This window comes from Chenopodium quinoa, unplaced genomic scaffold (genome assembly GCF_001683475.1).
Source record: "Chenopodium quinoa cultivar QQ74 unplaced genomic scaffold, ASM168347v1, whole genome shotgun sequence".
Taxonomy (NCBI): Eukaryota; Viridiplantae; Streptophyta; class Magnoliopsida; order Caryophyllales; family Amaranthaceae; genus Chenopodium; species Chenopodium quinoa.
Genome location: NW_018743732.1, coordinates 343,892 through 362,573, shown reverse-complemented (window position 1 = coordinate 362,573; position 18,682 = coordinate 343,892). Strand labels below are relative to the sequence as shown.

The 18,682-nt window shown below is 35.4% G+C and overlaps 2 protein-coding genes and 1 long non-coding RNA gene across 11 annotated transcripts; all 3 read right to left on the bottom strand.

The window, feature by feature from the left end:
* Positions 1-2,467: 2,467 nt before the first annotated feature.
* Positions 2,468-5,904, bottom strand: LOC110684646 (probable serine/threonine-protein kinase WNK5). The gene is made up of 7 exons (XM_021861081.1): positions 5,555-5,904; positions 4,806-5,071; positions 4,482-4,705; positions 4,185-4,342; positions 3,781-4,093; positions 3,356-3,667; positions 2,468-3,099 (listed from the first exon to the last, which is right to left on the bottom strand). Exons 1-7 carry the CDS (start codon positions 5,642-5,644, stop codon positions 2,738-2,740), a joined length of 1,725 nt encoding a protein of 574 aa, XP_021716773.1. The 5' UTR covers positions 5,645-5,904; the 3' UTR covers positions 2,468-2,737.
* An 817-nt stretch (positions 5,905-6,721) lies between these two features.
* LOC110684648 (UDP-xylose transporter 3-like) lies at positions 6,722-12,198 on the bottom strand. Of its 4 annotated transcripts, none has more exons than XM_021861083.1 (8): positions 12,046-12,198; positions 11,661-11,957; positions 10,269-10,453; positions 9,889-9,956; positions 9,022-9,154; positions 8,730-8,891; positions 8,369-8,641; positions 6,722-7,153 (listed from the first exon to the last, which is right to left on the bottom strand). In XM_021861083.1, the coding sequence occupies exons 2-8, from the start codon at positions 11,788-11,790 to the stop codon at positions 7,037-7,039; spliced, it is 1,068 nt and encodes a 355-aa protein (XP_021716775.1). In that variant the 5' UTR covers positions 11,791-11,957; positions 12,046-12,198; the 3' UTR covers positions 6,722-7,036. The 4 variants fall into 4 exon arrangements, with proteins under 4 accessions (XP_021716775.1, XP_021716774.1, XP_021716777.1 ...); XM_021861082.1 differs by having other exon boundaries at positions 11,661-11,942; XM_021861085.1 differs by having other exon boundaries at positions 11,661-11,909.
* Positions 12,199-13,378: 1,180 nt separating this feature from the next.
* On the bottom strand, positions 13,379-18,074 carry LOC110684650. Of its 6 annotated transcripts, none has more exons than XR_002503796.1 (10): positions 17,953-18,073; positions 17,428-17,561; positions 17,012-17,132; positions 16,804-16,865; positions 16,640-16,675; positions 16,255-16,475; positions 15,123-16,158; positions 13,904-14,114; positions 13,722-13,806; positions 13,379-13,646 (listed from the first exon to the last, which is right to left on the bottom strand). It is a non-coding gene; the product is annotated as an uncharacterized LOC110684650 (long non-coding RNA). The 6 variants fall into 6 exon arrangements; XR_002503797.1 differs by having other exon boundaries at positions 15,123-15,406; positions 16,054-16,475; positions 17,953-18,071; XR_002503794.1 differs by having other exon boundaries at positions 16,384-16,475; positions 17,953-18,071.
* Positions 18,075-18,682: the final 608 nt, after the last annotated feature.

Genomic DNA, 18,682 nt, shown 5'->3' with positions numbered 1-18,682 from the left:
AGGCAGTGAAATCTTTCGCGTATGAGGTGGAAGGCTTTCCAAAAATGGACGGCCAAAAGAGCTAACCACTACACGGATCTTTGTACTCATGGCTTAGCCTGCTTTACAAATTGCAGAACAATTGACACAGTAAGTATAAGCACACCATATAGCTATAACGATAATCATTTCCACATATGACTATCAACAAAAAAACATGATGCATTGCTTTCAAATTAGTGAGCTGTGAACAGAGCCTAGTTTTCTTCCTTCATTAATTTTTGTGATATTATCGCTTCTCAAAAACTCCACAACTTACCCCAAACACCAAATTAGCATAATTATCGTAGAAACACTTTCCCCAAAATAGCTATATTGAGATTATCTAGCCTGAGTATCGTTACAGGTGAAAAATTAATAGCATAAGTAATATAAAACTTCCAAGTTCAGCAAACAAATTATCTGGAGTACAAAATTTTCAACCAAAGGCCATTGGTGTAGTCTAGGAAGGGGCCTTGGATAAGTAGGTCGGGTTCTTCTTGACAAGGATGAATCTGCATACGACTCAAACATTTAAGACAACTCCGCACTTTCCAGAAATGATCCTCAGGCATTTCTGATCATTTAGGCTTTACAACAAACCGCTGTCTTCACAGCAAACCTTAAAGGACTTCCTAATGAATTCGTTCTCTTGACCTATGGCACAATGAAAGCCTAATAGGTCTTTAAAGCATATCCGTGGTATATATATAAACTGCAAAGAAATTACTTAAGGTTCAATCATACCATAAACTAATAATATTTTCCAGCTCACTATATTTCCATATTAAATTTCAAAGTTCTACAAGAGCCTTTCAGGTGCTTCTAGGATAATCTAGTGTAAAGATCACAAAAAATACGTTGAAAGAAGAATGAGAAAGAATTTGTCATTTTGTCTTTGTCTAATTATAAATTTATAACAACAATATGATACAGAAACGTGTCAACTAAAAAGAAACAAAGGAAGTATCATATTGTGTGCAACTGGCCAATTGTGCACCAATTACCCAACACTCAGTCATTATACATAGATACAAGCATAGTTGCATAACTGCAATACTTCATAATTCATTAGTTCATAATAGACTAATAGTGATGAGACATCCTATGAAGTAATTTAGACCGGAGAGTCGAAGACTGAGCTATTAAGTAGCCCGAAAAGGTTTAATCTAATATTATCAAGTTTGAATTTGAGATCAAATTACTTATTACCTTGAACAAGAAAAACCTTGTTATGAGTTTTGTTTGAAAAAAGTTGATTGGAATCGGATAGGTTTACAATAATGTTGTTAATCAACTTTATAATAAAATTTTGTGTCGTTTTCCACCCTACCTTATGTTTAAGTACTTGATCACATATATTATTATACATTAAAGCATGTAATTTGAAGAACTAATTACAACTGAGTTTAAGTTGACTTGTTTAAATTCCTAATTACCAATAGATTTTTTATCATACGAAGCATGTTATAACCTATTTTTGATTGAATCGGTCACAAAAATAAAATTGAGTATATATTGGCTGGTTTGACCTCCTAATTTGCAATTTATCAATAAATTTAATTTCAAACGAAGCATGTCATAACATATATCTGATCGAATCGGTTAAGAAAAGTTCATAGCGCGAGTAAGTGTACTTGGCTGGCGTCCATCCACGCTACTATGCTTTAAGTCTTTATTAGAAAAAAATATAGTCTTGTCACTCTTGTGTGTACTTGTTGAAATCGTTACCACAATAAATATTTTAAGGATATTCAATTGGTAAAATTCTATAATGTAAATTACTGATAATTATAATAGGAAGTCTATTATTGATCAATTTCCTGCACTGGCATGCCTGCATATGTATCGATGTATGTCCAGTTAAAATTAATGGAGCAGTTAAAAAACATAGATTATATTATAGATTATTATAAGAATAATACAAATAAATTATTACAACAGTGAATAGTGACAATGATAATAAGAGTATTAAAACTAAGGTCAATAAGAGAGTGAGGTATGACTCAATTAGTCAGATCATTTCTCTTAGTTTCAGGAGATCCTGAAATTGATTCTCAATCTAAACACCATAATAAAAAAATTAAAAAAAAAAAAAAAAAAAAACAAGGTCAATAAAAGTCTAACAATTACTATATTTTTTCAAAAGTAGCCTTAATAAATATATTGAGTTTCTCATCAAAAAATAAATAAATATATATACAGAGTTGAGTTTAACCCAATGCATCGACCCGAATATGACTCGCCCCGAAGTTGACCCGAAATTTGCACCCGAAAATTGACCCGACCCAAACTCGACCTGAAGTGTTGACACAATACCCGAACCGAAAACCCGAAATGACCCGACCTGAATCGAACTTAACCCGATAACTTTTTGACCGGAATTTGACCCGATCCATACCCGACCCGAATGACCCATTTGCCAAGTTTATGTTGAACCTCATAAGAATCTTATCAATATAAGTTTCTTATTTAAGCTTGGAAGCAGTCATTACAGTGGTATTAGAACACTCTCATCATACAGTAATGGAGGTTCAATATGGGAGAATAAGTGGTGGTTCAATCCTAGCCCGTAAACCAAGTAGAGGATCGTAGCAAGAACATATAAATAGAATACAGTTTAACTAAAATTTTATGACAGATTAATATACATGCAGAGCGTAAACATGCCAATGGGACATGACTAAAGAATTCTGATGATTTAATCCTCTCCCTACGATTACTTTTTAAGAGCTTCATCAGGTCTAATTTTTCCCTGCCTTTTATCATCTCTGGTAGTCTGAGCTAGCCTTCTGCCCTGACTAGTTGAGATATTAAATGGGGATTGGAACCCAATGTTCTCCACAGCCCCAACTGTTTTAGATAATCTCTTTTTCATTACCTCTTCTAACAATGACCGGTGAAGTTTTTGGCTCTGCACATCTATAAGTGAACGATTCCTAGTCAACCGGTGCTTGTCCTTTGAACTCTTTCTCTTACAGCCTGTAAAACCTTCTACATCAGCAATTGAACTGCAACTCAAGTTAGTGGTCTTATCAGTACGCGTTGAGCTGTAAGAGCTGCATTCATCAGGGAAATCCTCTGCAAAATAGATAGAACAACTTAAACATTTCAAAAGATAACATCATAGACAATTAGACATAAAGAACAGATAGCAAACCATTCCATGTGAGTTTGATTTAACTTAAATTGGTGCTAAAGACAGTTTAAACATGATTAATAGTTTAAATTCAATTATCAATTTGGTCTAATCATACATATACTGTGAGTCTGACTTCTTGATAATTATACATATACTTAGAGAAGTAAAATCCGAAACCTTGGAAGCAGTCATTACCAAGAAATAACTGGTCACTCTCGTGAGAAGAAAGCACCCCTGAAGCTGAAGCTATGGAAGATGAGCATGATGAAGAATTATACAAACCACGAGCCCCATCATAGTTGTATTCTTGGTAATCGTAAGGTTGGGACCTAGATGACACCGGTCTCTTCCAATGTGGCATCAAAACAGAAATTTCAGCCTCAATCATTTCTGCTATTTCTTTTGGGTCCCAATCAGTGATTTCCAGCTCCTGCACCATCTCTAATGCAACCTCTTCCGGCGTATCACTTATTATGTCAAATGGGAAGAATATGTTCCGTGCAGGACCTGCAAGATGACACAGACATTTTTAGAGCCGTAATTTTATATAATGCCATATTGATCAAGAGCATGACAGAGTTGGACAGATTTGCATAATGCATGATTAGACTGTTACATACCATGTCCATCTGAAATCTGCACCTTGAGAAAGATGATACCATCTTTGGGTTTCAGTGTCCCGGTAATTGTCATATTAGTCCTTGGTAGAGTATCAACCAGCATCAACTTTCCCAGATTGGACGAGCTATTAAGAATAGGATTTTCGCTTTCTTTAACTTTGGTGAGCAATAAATCACCAGCAACTGATGAAAGAAACGGGTCTAGAAGTAAGTCACTTGCAGACAATCTCTTGGTTTTGGGGGCTAAACACTTTTTAACAAATTGTTGTGCTTCCTTGTCTTGAATCAGATTTACTGCTGTTGGTAACTTACCCTGATTAACAAAAAAAAAATTACCAAATAACTATACTACTTCAATGGTATGTATGTTTATTCACCAGCCATTGATCAAATCACAACTTTACCATTGTGACTTTCTTGTATATATGTGCAGGATTGACACATTCACTATATGGATATTCCAGAGTTAACATCTCGAGTAAGCACATGCCAAATGAGTATACATCAACCAACTCATCGTAATCCTCTTCATATAGCTCAGGTGCCATAAATTCAGGTGTACCTGCAATATATGACCCAAACAGAAACACACAGCAAGTTACCATCAACAATATCAATTTCAACCTAAGATCGGTTAGAGGCTCCAAATTGGCTGTGATGAAGGCGTGAAGCTAGCTGGTCACATATTAGTTTCTCTGTACCTATAATAGCGTGGGCAGATTTGGAGCCACTGAGAAGTGCTGCCAATCCGAGATCACCAATCTTGACTTGGCCAACATGACCATTAACAAAGATGTTATCGCACTTGAGATCTCTATGAATGACTGGAGGATCATGACCGTGCAAGTAAACAAGGCCCTGTAAGATTTGGCGAGACCACCTCTTAATAGCTTGGATGTTTACCCTCTTATATTTCTCCCTGTACCTGAAATAATGGTGATTCAGAAACTTTTAGCTACTCACTCGAATTCATTTTATAAAGCCCCTGCAGGCCTGCAGGGAGAAAGACTTGTAATAGAGCTTACTGTCTAAGAGTGCCAGAAGTGAAGAGTTCTGTAATGAAATTGAAGGTCCTGTTCTTGGTGTCAATCCAAGAAGTGTAGAAACGGATGATAGAATCATGATTAAGGGTGCTAAGCAGATGGACTTCCGAGTAAAGGCGTTCCAACTGTTCTGGAGAACGCAATACATCCTTAATCTTTGCTTGGTTCCATGCCACTTCTATACCCAACACTTCATCTATTGCTTTATATACTGTTTTCACCGCGCCTTTTCCCAAAATTTCATTCAACTACCCACATAACAAATCAAAGCCATGAGATCAACGCTATGCAACATATCTATCACCAAAATTTCATCCAACTACCCAAAAAACATGATTTATTCCTGCCTAGTTTGTATGTAAACAGTTCAGCCTTTGTGGAGCTACCAATACAACAATATATACTCAAAAAATATGGAAAAAAAAAAGGATTACTTTAAACTAGCAATAAAAAATTCAAATGATTTTCTACTTAAAATCATGTCTTGCCAGAATAAGGGTCTAAACCATTCCCCCGCAAGATCAAGTTACAGTCGTCAAATTAGATAAAAAGGTGTTACTTTATTATAATTATTATTAATAATCATAATTATTATAAAAGGGCAAGTTGGGTTTCACATGATCATAAACAATCCCAAGGCCTGTCGGAACAGGGATAAAGTTGCGTACATATAGACCTCTAACACGAACACACGAAAAAAAAAATCAAGATTTAGAGTTGAAATCAATTACCCGAGCATAACGACCAGTAGGATCAGTCTCTGCATAGTCAGCTGAATCATCTGTTTCTGCTTGTGTTCTTCCTCCTGTAACTAACGCCATTCTTTTGCTATTGCTACTGATGGTCAACCTTCATTATATCAGCAACAAATAGAACTTAAAAAAAAATGGTTTTTCCCTTGACTTGGCAATTATCTTGTTTATTTGACGCAATTAATTTTGCTGAATGGGTTTATGAACTGATCAATCATAATATCAATAGGATTACGCTGTGTAACGCAATTGGTTTGAAGGTTCAGAGTTCAAAGCAAGAGTTTCAGTTTAAGTCTTCGAGTCTTTCTTTTCCTCTAATTTAGGATGGTATCTGTCTTTATTCAATTCATTCATCATCATTTATCTTTTGGCATATACGAGGCCAATGATGTAGACAAAATATAGTGATTGAAACTTAAGACAAACAAATGTTCCGAAAGGATAATATGGTAGACAAGATATCGTTATTGAAACTTACAAATCATTAGAAGCCAGATGTTTGACGGCCACGAAAAGTCAAATGTTGATCACAATAAAAAAAATAAAAAGATAAAAAAAAAGGGAGGGGGAAGGGACAGTGAATGATCGAGCTCAGACGGCACTTGAATTCCATCCGATTTATCATCAGGATTTAGTGGCGGACCCCAAAGTCCACCTACAAGTTTTGTCTTCTTCATCACTCGATCAATATTATTTGTTCAACCTTACCGGGAGTCGAACCCGGGTGATTAGTCCAGACTACCGAGTTATACCATTTCAAGATACCACTGGTCCCTGGCCTTTATTGTTGTCGAAAGTATGGATTATTACTTACTAACTCTTCCAGTTGAGGATTTAGAACAGGGTGTCTAATTGGAATCTACCCATCATTTCGCTAAAATCATGAAATTTTACCGAATTTTTTTACTCCGTACTACCCATTACTCCTCAACACCTTTTTTAAATTACATAAACATTTTTTTTTGTAACAAGAGCTAAGGAAAGTATCCTACGTACTCGCCAAGAGAAAATCACCAATTCCTCATGGATGTGCTAGAGGATGAGAGGATTCTCTTAGCTAGAGGAATTGAGCTTCAGATGCCATTTTATGATAGCTTAGAGCTTGCATCTCCATTGTGGTAATCCCTGAAAAACAATAGACCGAAGAGACTTAACAGTAACCCACATTGTAATGAAGAATTGAAGACCATGGAAATCTACAGAATACCATCTCACTGTCAATGAACATCTACAATTACCCAAAAATACCTATATATATAGTCCATTGTTCTCAAATTTTTTCATTGTGCTAATAACCAAAACTGCCTAAATGAACGGAGAAATTTTCGTAACTACACCTCAAAGTTTAACTGAGATAATACGCTAAACAGTGCACTGCAGTGACTTGCTTTCAGTGACATCTTCATCACTGGAATCCATCAGCCTGTATATTTTGAACTTGCAACTAAGACTACATAACCTTCAAGCATCCACGTCCTTTTTTGAATTCCAGGCAGGCTCCTTTGCCACAACACCGTCAGCCAAGATTGAAGCTCCATCTTCCGCAACTATCAACGGATCTGTATCATTTTCATTACCCTGCAAAAGTTACAAGTGTACTAAAGCTCAGTACGTTAAAATTTCACTATGTAAGGCCAAACTTTTGATATTATGATTAGCATTTTTTATCCTAACAGTCCAACATCCAGAGATAATTGATACTTATTTCTTGAGGTTCTAGCCCCAACTGCCAAAGATGACACTTCTAATACTTATGTGAAAACATCTCTAAGTTACATGTTGTCACATGTTGCTCACTCATCGGTAAGCATCCAGAAAAAGGCATACTTAAGAGCCACTACACCTGGAGACAAATACTGACATACCTACCAAGTACCGCCCTATTGGTGCCTGACATCAACTACTTCATTAATGTGAGCCTGTGTTTTTCTAGAAACCAAATTACTAAACTAGGTCAATAGATTTAACTTTCTCCAAGCCAATGTATAAAAAAGCTCAAGGCGCGCTGAAGTGAGAAGGGTCATGCAGCGCCTAGGTGCGCCTAAGGCGCCCCTCAGTGCGCCAGTGTCAAGCAGTTAAAAAAAATTGGCAGAAATTTCTCCAGGTGCGCCTCACTTGCGCCTCGGGTATGCCTTGTGCGCTTTTGGTGCGCCTCATGCGCCTTACCAAAAACGCCTCGCCCAGACCAAGTTAAGCGCTTACCCCATTTCGCCTTGCGCCTAAGGCGCGCTTTTTCGAACACTTCTCCAAGCTAATGCATGGGAGGTCAATCATCAAATCACCCAATGACCCTATTTTGTAGACAAATGCCAATAGACAGGCCTGGGGATGAATGACAGAACATCAGAATGTACACCATTGATGATTGATCTATAGCAAGACGGTGGACAAGGCATCCTCAATATTTCTATCACCACAGTAAAAGACACAAGCGCCTTTAGCTGTTAAGAACCACTTGTTCAATCTAAAAACCACCAATGAGAAATATGATCACTACTACCCTAATATCTCTAATGAACCAGAGCCTAAAGGTAATTACAGAGTTCCTTTTCACTTGCCCCTTGGTAGGAAGGGAATTGTAATTACAGATCTGACCTATTGCCATCCCTAGTTATGATTTACTAGTTTGATAATTCCCATTCAAGACTAACCAAGTGAAGACAAAGAAAAGAAGGAACAACTATTTGTGCCCATTATGCTTGACACCTCCCAGAATTTCATAGACACACACTGATTACCAAATCTCCAAAAGTTAAGTCATAAATAAATAAAACTTAAAGTGTCATAAGAAACCTGAGAATGCTGCGCTGATGCATCTGGAGCTTTCTGCTGGCCCTCTGCTGAACAATAATAAGAGTACAGAATCATTCCTACCACGGCAACAAGTATACCAAGGATGTTACGCCAACTGAATGGATCACGAAGTAGTACGTAGCCGAATGTCAAAACTAAGCAGGTCTTTAAATGTCCAAGGACCTGATAAGTAACTGCTGATGTTTTCCCTATTACAAGAAATGTGCTGAAATTTACGGAGATGGAAATCAGGCAGGATAAGACAATGAAGACCTGAAAGGAAAAAAAAATTATTACTTGCACAATCATTTTATACCAAGAAAAGTGTAAAAAGATCTTTAGGACACAAACAAGTTCTTACCAAAACTGTTGGGGTGTAATGGAATGCAAAAACATTTTTGTTAGTCAGAAGACCATCAAGAAATGGGCCAAAAATGAACAAGGTTATTGCTTGGTATGGGCATGACTGATACAAGAGCTGAGTTGAGGAGACCTTGAACTTCTTTTGAATAGAGTTTGTCATCTGAGAGGTTGATTAAGATATTAAACAACAAAATGCTTTTCTATCATTAAATTCAAGATTTAAATATTAATATCCAATTATTAAAAAATAAAACACAGCAGGTAAGCTTCAAAGGTTCATTTGAGGATACAATTTGAGCGACACAGGTTGTCAGAATGGCAAGCAGTGACAACACAGAACCCAGAAGATTGAGCTGCAGGTCAGTTATGGTTGCAATGCCAACTCCCAAAAGAAGTATGCCAAGAGAAAACTGGATACTCCGACTGCAATCCATGATGAAAGTGTAGATGAAGTCATAATATGATGAAGCAAGTAAACAAGCACATTTAGTTAGCAAAAGACTGAACACAAGATACACTACACCATGAGAAGAGATTCGACCAATGGGCAAGGCTTCATTTGGAACCCAAATTTAGTTAAGTTTCAACTCAACTTTACATAATCAGAAAAGGCAGATAATATAGAAGCCAGAGGCTCATAAAGTGAACACAACACCAACTCGTTATATCACATTAAAAGACGAGTTTGTACTCAAAAATCCCTTCTCTTAGCATTAATACTCAGATAAATAACAGAAAAACTTATTAAAATGAACTTAATAATGTTGTCCTTCCCAGTAATTATTCATGATGATCAAGGAACTAAAGAGGTATACTTCTGAGAAAAGAGAAAGGAAATTGCTAATTTGATAGTAATGCACACATTGTAAAGATTCATGAGGCTAATAATCTATACAAAGATACAATACCCAATAAAGCTATCTCGAAAGGTGAAACACCATTCGAGTAATAGAACAACTTTATATACACACAACCAAAGAATAGACATAGTTGGGTTCTCATCATAGAAGAATTTCACAAGGCAATATTCAAGTACAGATTAAGATATACCCCTCTCCCTCTCAGGTCAAAGTTACAATATGAAATTGGCACACTATTCTGAAGTATAACAAAGAAAACTTAACATGCAAGAACACTTGGCAAAGGTTAACCCTGACCTGAATTTCTTTAAGAAGAACAGAGTTTCCAAAAGGACAGTGCATGGAATGATGGCCAATTTGGTCATCTGCAGTTTACAAGAAGATGAAGTTAAAAATTATCTCCACTAAATTCGAAGAGGAAAATTATTAAAAAAAATAAATAAATAAATAACAAATGGAAAAGAGGAATCAATGCACTTTAAAGCACTATGTTTGTCAAAAGGCAATCAACAGCTAAAAAAATTGAGACTTTTAAGGACCAGAAGACTTTATTGCAACTTATGTAAATTCAGACCAGCTGAGCAACTTACATAAATTCAGACCAGCTGAGCAACTTATATGTTGGATATAGGAGAAATAGCTACATGCTTAAAGAGATAATGCTTTAAAAGATGTACCTGGTAGAAACCAACAGAATTAAATCCCAAGCTAAGATTCAGTAGTCCAATAGATATTCCATTCAGTATGCCAAATCCCATCACCGCTCTTGGATCAAATGGTTTATGTTCAAACATTTTCAGCCATAGTGCAACATGAAGCGAGCAAAATGTAACTAGAAGGTGCCAACTGGTCAAAGTAGTAGCTGCAAATCCCAATAAGTGATTCAATACAACATCAGAGAACAAGGCTAGATAAATTAATGTGAGGATTATTGTATAATAGGCCTATTACTTATTACTGAAGGAATAAGCATGAAAGCATTCCTTTTCAACCTCGAAATCTACTGTGATCAAGTTACTCTATCTTCCCATACATTCAAATCACTACCTCACCTTTTTAGTATGGTTTCTTTATGCATTGGGTAGCTTTCTCCCTTTAATACTTCTCATCGAAAGTTTTAGGAAATCAACAAATTAATTGCCATCTTGTATAGTTTCTGTACCCTGTATTCTTTCAATTTGGTGCATTTTCTAACCCATAACACTCCCCCTTTCTGACCAAATCAGTTTTTTTTACAGACTGATTGCAAAACAATTAAGCTGAGGTGAGTTTACCAGGAAGCACTAATATGTGGCTCTTCTGTCATACTTTCTTCATCGAGGATGCTATTTCCTCCCCACCCCCCACCCCGGGGAGTTTTTCACAACATGTTCTTACTTCCATCCATGTGATTTGTTCCCTAAACTGTTCAAGGGAATGAGCGAGCTAAAGGCCAATATTAACAACATGGACTTTAGGTTCTATCTTAGCCATAGAGATCCATGTTACAATAAGCCTATAACTTGGCTCGTCTTGGTTCCTCCTCTTCCACTCTTCCTTTCTTACATTATCTCACTTCACCAAATAATGAGTAGCTGGAAACTATATTCAATAGATAGTGATACACGGATCGTAATAACTCATGAAAGGCCAACAGTCAAGGCGCTAACCCTTTATAGCATTTTGTTTCTAATTCAACCAAGTTCGAAAAAATTTAGTGCAACCCTTTGCTGAAACGTCAAAACTTCGACAAGGTCAAGCGTGCTAAATATCTCCATTTATACCATAATTCCCCATCTCCATCCCAAGTCCAATACAAAAGTGGTCCACATTCAAAGCAATATTATTTTAATTATTTCTCAATTTCAACTCCATAGCATTAAATAATATACTTAGCAAGTTAGCAACAATCTAAAGCAGCCCAACACAAATTAAAAAAGAAAGAATTCTACACAAACCCCACGAATGTCACCCCTAATCCCTTAAAAACACATTAGCAAATTAAACCAGCATATATTGATCATATACAATTTCTATCCTACACTCACATTAACATCACAATATAACACAATAAGAATGTGGGGACTAACCAAAAGTGAAGCCAAGAGTACTAATAAGAGCCTTGTTACAGATAACAATGGAAACTGAAGAAATCACTGACAAGCATAATGCTCCAATTGTTCCAAGCTGAAACCGCTGGTTTTCAGATTTCTCACCCATCTTTCAAAAATTCTCACAGTAATACAATATTCAATCTTTGAAAAATCCCTCAAAAATGCATGCTTTCTTTGGTAAAAATAAATTGAAATGAGGGCAATCAGCTTCGAGGGGAGTCCAATCTGTAAATTGATCAAATGGGTTTAACCCTAGATCTGTCAATCAAAAAACTGAAAAACATGAAATTTTTTAGCAGAGAAATCGGAAAGGTGGGGTGAAATTTATTGGGGTTGACAGAGGAGAGAGATAGAGATTTACCTGTTGAACATTGGGATCACTGAATAGCAAGAGAATCGGGATTTTATGGTGGAATTATGTGATGCAGAGAATGGTGTGCAGTGTAATAACAGTGAATGAAGGCGTGTATGTGTGTCAACATTTATTGTTTTCTCATTTCAAACTTGAAAGTCACCAATACTTACCATACCATGTATAACAAATTAGCAGTTGCCAATAAGGGTGGATTCGGAATTTGATATTAAATCACGTCTAAAACATCTCATATACAAAACTAGTAATCTATGCACGCGATATAGGCTGAGATTATATATTTCAATCAATTAGGAGAAAATATAAAATAAAAAAAAAATATAATATGTCAAAGTATATATGATATGTGGATTCATGAACATGAATTACATGATTAGTAAATATTTACAAATTTACATGTAATATATTTTTTTAGCATTAATAACTTTCGTTGGCACCAAAAGATTTTACGAATAACTTTAATACATGGTTTTTGACCAAACAATATTACGGCCTTACGGGTACTTTATATTTCAAAAAATCAATACGTGTGTAATTTTTCACTCTGAGCAAATATACACGTGAATTGATAATTAATCAAGCTAATTTTTCTCCAAATGAATAAATAAATAAATAAAATTATATCAACCAACTTATAGATAGACCTTGGTTAATGAATATAAAATTTTTACTTATTTTTTCTTTTTTCAATAAAAATATGGATAGTAAGGTTAACTTGTGTTTTTATATGCTATCTGGAGTTGACTTGTATAATAGATATAGTTTTTGATGGAATATTCACAAATTAATCTATATATATGATCGTCTTTCCCAATTTCAATGCACGTTTATCAATATTGTACGTTTTCATTGCTTTAATTAATTTTTCAAGGCAATCAATCAACAATTGTGATTTGTGAATAGCATTTCTCTAATTTTGTCAAGGTATAAGAATTAATTTTTTTATTGCCTAAGTTGTTTTAATTTTTTTTTATAAAGAGAGAGAAGGAGGGTATTGTTAGTAATTCATATTTTGGAAACCAACTTTTTAGTCTCCCCTCACTCCTTGGCTTATATAATAAATAATAAAGATATTGTAAAGTACTTAGTTCTTGTTTGAGTTGTTTTATTTCATGTAGTTTCATGTTAAATGCAGTATTTGATTTGGTATGATTTGTGACCTATATTTTTTACGGGTATAAACATAAATTATTTCGTATAACATTTCGATTAATTCTCGCAAGAATAGAGATCTGTTTCTAGTCACAAATGATTACAAGATCAAAACAAAAAACAAGTGATGCTTTTTTATTTAACTATCAAACAAGCAACGCTCAAACGATTCCCAAAACAAACACACACCAAAAACTGGTAATAATAAAAGCAATATCATTTTCAGTATCAGCTGACAAGTGAAAATGCTAATATAGATCTTAGTATCAGCTTGAGATAACATATCATAAATTGATCCGGGTGTGAAAAAACTGCATATGCCTCGCCAATCATCTTGAAAAGCTTATCACTTCAGCATCCTTGTAGTCCCCCTCCGCTTATTCCTTCCAGAGGACATCATCTCCGCTTTCGGCTCTTGCAATGACTGATCGACCAGGCTGTATTAGCAAAATTAATGTCAATTGCAAGCCATACAAATATGGCAAGTGAAACAGCAATGCGAAGGCTCAAACCTTATCAGGATGATGCCTCAGAGCAGGATTACATTTTACAATAAGCTTTCTTCAGATTTATTGCTGTAACAGATGGCTCTACTCCCTGCCAACAGAATTAAGACCAAAACTGATGTTATTAAGTACCAAATTCCAGTTCACCAGAATAAAAAAAATCAAACTGAAAAATTCATAACACTTACAAGATGAGGTACAACTTTAAAGGTATTCCTTTTTAGCCTGTTCCTCCAACTGATAGAGCCATTGTCGAGCTTGTCTTAGATCAGCTACAGGCCCAATGGCAAATATGCTCCTAGTTGAGTGGACTTACAAGAGACACAAGTCTCTCAAGATCTTTCACTTCCTGCTCATAGTCTCTAATCATCTCAAAAAGATGGCTCTTGTAGATATTGCCTGCAACATAGTTAAGATAATACTCTAATTTAGTTAAGATAATACTCTAATTAGATACAGTGATTGGCCAGAGTAAACAGTACCAAATATCTGGAACACTTTCAACAGCTAGATTAATTAAGTAGACAGGGATAAAAGTCAATATGTAGTTACTTCCCTCACTTGATCATAGCTTACAAATTGCATACTATGGTAAAAGCCATGATGAGCAATGAATTCCTGAGCATCAACCTACACAGTTATACTCTTTCTAGTTTCTACACATTAAGTAAAAGACCATTTCTAAAAATATTACTTCCCTACCGCAAATGATTTAATATGTAACAAATAGATAGTCATCTGATATCTTGTTAGATTCATCTCAATTTCAAAATGTTAATTTTTTGAATGTACAATTATAAATATTCATGGTTGACATTAGTGAATGAAGAAACTAGTTGTCTATTTAAAAACAACAGCAAAAAGAACCTACTTGTACAGAACTAAATTCATCACCTATTTGGGTACATATCTGTAACTTACATATAGCTTTATAGATAAGTTGGGTAGATCACTCAGTCAAAGCGCTAAATTTCGGATTAAGTAAGGTATACTGCATAGACAAGAAGCTTATTAAAGAAGCATGCTGCTTTTCTGATTATTTATGTCAACATGGTGTTTATTTACTTTAATGTTCAAACAGTATAAATACATATTAAAAAGAAAGTGTTTTATTTGAGAAGCCAGTAAGTTATATGAGCAGATTGTCCAGGCCAAAAAAAAAAAAAAAAAAGGCACTGATCTGAATTTCTTAATACGTTCAATGTCAATCAGAAAGTTCACATAACCAATGTTACCGGCTTAATATGTGTTCCTCCAAAAGGCTAGGTAAAGTTATAAACTTTCATGTTTCCTCATGAGGAACCAAGTAAGTTGGAGTTGCAGTTTAACAAGTAAAACAAATCTCATAAAAAAAGTTATTCCAAAAACAGATTTAGTGCTCTAAATGCAAATATAATTGGTCCAAACCTTCAAAGTATTGTTCATACAAAGCTATTGCTGAACTGCATTCTGCAATTGCATCAGTGAACATCCCCAATGTTGGGTAAGTTGCAGCTCGATCAGCAAAAACATACTGCACTAAAAGGACAGGACTCAACATTAAATGACAAAACTGCAGTTTAATGTTCAACTGCTTCTGTATGCTTTCCTGCTTGAAAGGCCCCATTTCCCGCAGACTGTAACTAAGAGCAAACGCGTTACTCATACCAATCTCCAATGCCAAGATTGTAACTAAGAGCTTTTCCTGCAGACTGTAACTAAGAAAAACGCGTTACTCATACCAATCTCCAATACCAAGATTGTAACTAAGAGCATTCCCCGCAGACTATAACTAAGAGCAAACGCGTTACTCATACCAATCTCCAATACCGAGATTAAATTTAAAAAGTTATTAGGTGTCTGCATTATATTCTAAGAGCTGGGGTCTGGGGATTAGAAAGCGAGCTCAAGCTCATGTTTCTCAAATTTTTATGTTTTAGCTTGATTATCCAAACCAACGCCTACAATATTGTAACGATTATCACAAGGACTAGCCAATTATGTTGTAGACTTGGAACTTTATATATATTACTGAATGACATCCTAGAGAAACCATGATGGAGATTATTCACATTCTAAAAGCTAGAAATTAGAAGGCTGTTACGAGTTTTAGCTTAATTATTTACCATTTCTGTAATACTTATCACAAGGACTCACCAATTATGTTGTAAACTTGGAGTTTAAATGATACATATTTTGAATATAAACCTGGAGAAACCATGATGGATATAAAGAGAGGAATGCTCACTTTTCTGGCAGCAATGACCACTTGAACATCACTTTAAAATCCCTCTCTTAAAGGAGGTGAGCCACTCATGATAATCTTAAAGAACACAATATAGAACTGATTGTTCCATACCTTGCAATATATCTTGCCTTGGCAGATGTCAAAGCTTCTCTGGATTCATCCAATTTGCCACAGTGAAAAGCTGCCACACCTTTCAAGAGATCTAACCTCAAATATCTAGGAGGAACCAAACAAAAATAGAATTATGCAGCAGTCATTCTTTCCCATCTCCAGACAAACTACAAAATATGAAAACAGAAGGATGTAACCTACAATGCAGTCTTTGGGCTACGACTACTCTGAAGATCTCAATACCTACTCTAGCTTTTGCAATATGCTCAATACCTACTCTAGCTTTTGCAATATGCTCAATACCTACTCTAGCTTTTGCAATATGCTCACCAGCCAACGTGAGCAAGTTGATGTCCCGAAGCATAAAATAGCACACACGTCCACACCATGTCAATTTGAAGGATTGGAACAATGTCAATACACTGTGAATATAAACCATTGAATAAGCATGCACATATTAAACTGCAACAGACAGAAAGAAGAAAGCAGATAACCAGATACACTCAGATATGCAGAATAAATCTCTGTAAGATACCACTTGAAAGCAAGAATAAAAAAACCCGGGGAGAAAAGGAATGACTAATACCTCTATGAGTTTAGAGTCACAGAGAGAAAAGGCTTTCTGAAAAACACAATGGATCTCGTGTTAAGAACATCATATTCAAAAAAGAGTTACACAAAAAATCGAATGTCTGACAAAATAATTTCTTATTAACAATAAACTCCCCACATTGACGTGCTGCCACTAACCTCTCCCATTTCAAGCGCCTCTAATGCCTCTTTGTATTGCTGTGCTCTCATTAGCTGCTTCCCTTTGTATGCAGCATAAGACCCATCATTATTTCCCTCATATACAAAATATAAGGCAATTCCGCACATGCGTTGCTTCTCAACAATTGAAACTAAAGAGAGACTTCCAGATGGTGCATACAGTAGCTTGCAATCAGCGAACACATACCTTTGATCTGTCAGAACCCATATTAAGCTTCTGCCCTATTTGATCCTCAAGCTCAATGTTGTAGTCATCAGTAGGTAGCAATCCATCAGCATGTCTCTTGACAAGCATAGCAACAGCCATCCTGATATTTTTAAATAGGAAAAGAAAATTTTCAGGCATTAAGCTTTCAATTCTCACTAACATTACTAAAGAAGGCACTTCTTCACAGCTTCCTTGGAACAGATAAATTATTAGGCTATGTACATAATATACGAATGTAATTTTTTAGTTAAATTATGTCTATTTTATTTATAATAATCTTAATTGGTAACACATTGTGAAGTTAATATATATACTCAAAATTTCAAATATTCAGAAACCAAACTCAAAAATAAACATGCAAATCAAAATTACTCGGGTCATATTAAAATTTAAACCTCAGCAGAAAACACTGAAATTATAAGCTTCTTCCTTCAATTTCTGAGGGCTTTTCTTCTGATAAATCCCACGCCTCCCCATTGTCTCACATAACTGATTACCTCCATTCTTCTTCTCTATCTCCTCTTTTTCCCTGAAATTCGACAAAAGCAGAGTACAACAATTGAGCTTTTCGAAAACTGATATACGAGTGCTAAAAGTTCAGTAATCCACCCTAGTAGAGCCCTAAATTGACCATACTGACACAATTAAAGTCACGATAAACCCTAGATTCCACACAAAAAAAAAAAAAAAAAAAAAAAAAAAACAGGGTCTCTAAAGTATTTAAGACAGGCCCTGAATTAAAAATGCTATTGCTAGCCACAGAACTAATAAATTATGTTGCTTTTGCACCATCATCATTAATTTATCCTAAATTGCTTTGAATAAATGAATGGAATACATCAATGGCATTTGATCATTTGTTTGGAAATAGTTTCAGAGAATTGAGAGAAGAGTGTAATCGGGGATGAACTTAGTCTTACGTAAGGAATTTTCAAAAGAAGATTTGAGTCGGATAGAAAGAGGAAGAAGAACCCTAAATTGATTTAGTTTCTAAAATTAGAAAATAGTTTCGTATGGAATTTGGTGTTATGACTGTCAACTGGAAAGTAGGGGTGAGCAAAGATTCAGGGTACCCGGTATCGGACCCGGAATCGGTTAAGACCCGCTGGGTCCGGACCCAGAATTGGTCTCACCGGTTTCGGGACCGGGTCCAAAATTTCGGACCCGGTTGTAACCGGTTCCGGTTTCAAATCCTAAAATTTTGGACCCGGTACCTAGTATGTGGATTGTTTTTGTTTTTAAGAAACTAAAGAGTTATGTACAACCCATTTTTTTCTAACCCAATTGCTTATAAAACACTCAACCCACTATCAAACAAAATCCTAGAACTTCTAGATTTTTCTCTCTGCTCTACTATACCGGTTACCCAACATATATTGTACAAAATATATTTAAAAAACAAAAATATTTGAACGTAACTAATTAGTAAAAAAAATATTAATATTTAATATAATTAAAATAGCTTAATGTATATAAAAATATAAGTATTAAACGCTAAAAGTAAAAATACACCAAAAAAAATATTATAATTTGTATTATATTTCAACACTTATATATATAAGTGGGTACCCGGAATCGGGATCGGAACCGGTACCCGGTGGAACCAATTCCAATTCCTAAATTTTAGGACCCGGTTGTACTGGTTCCAAT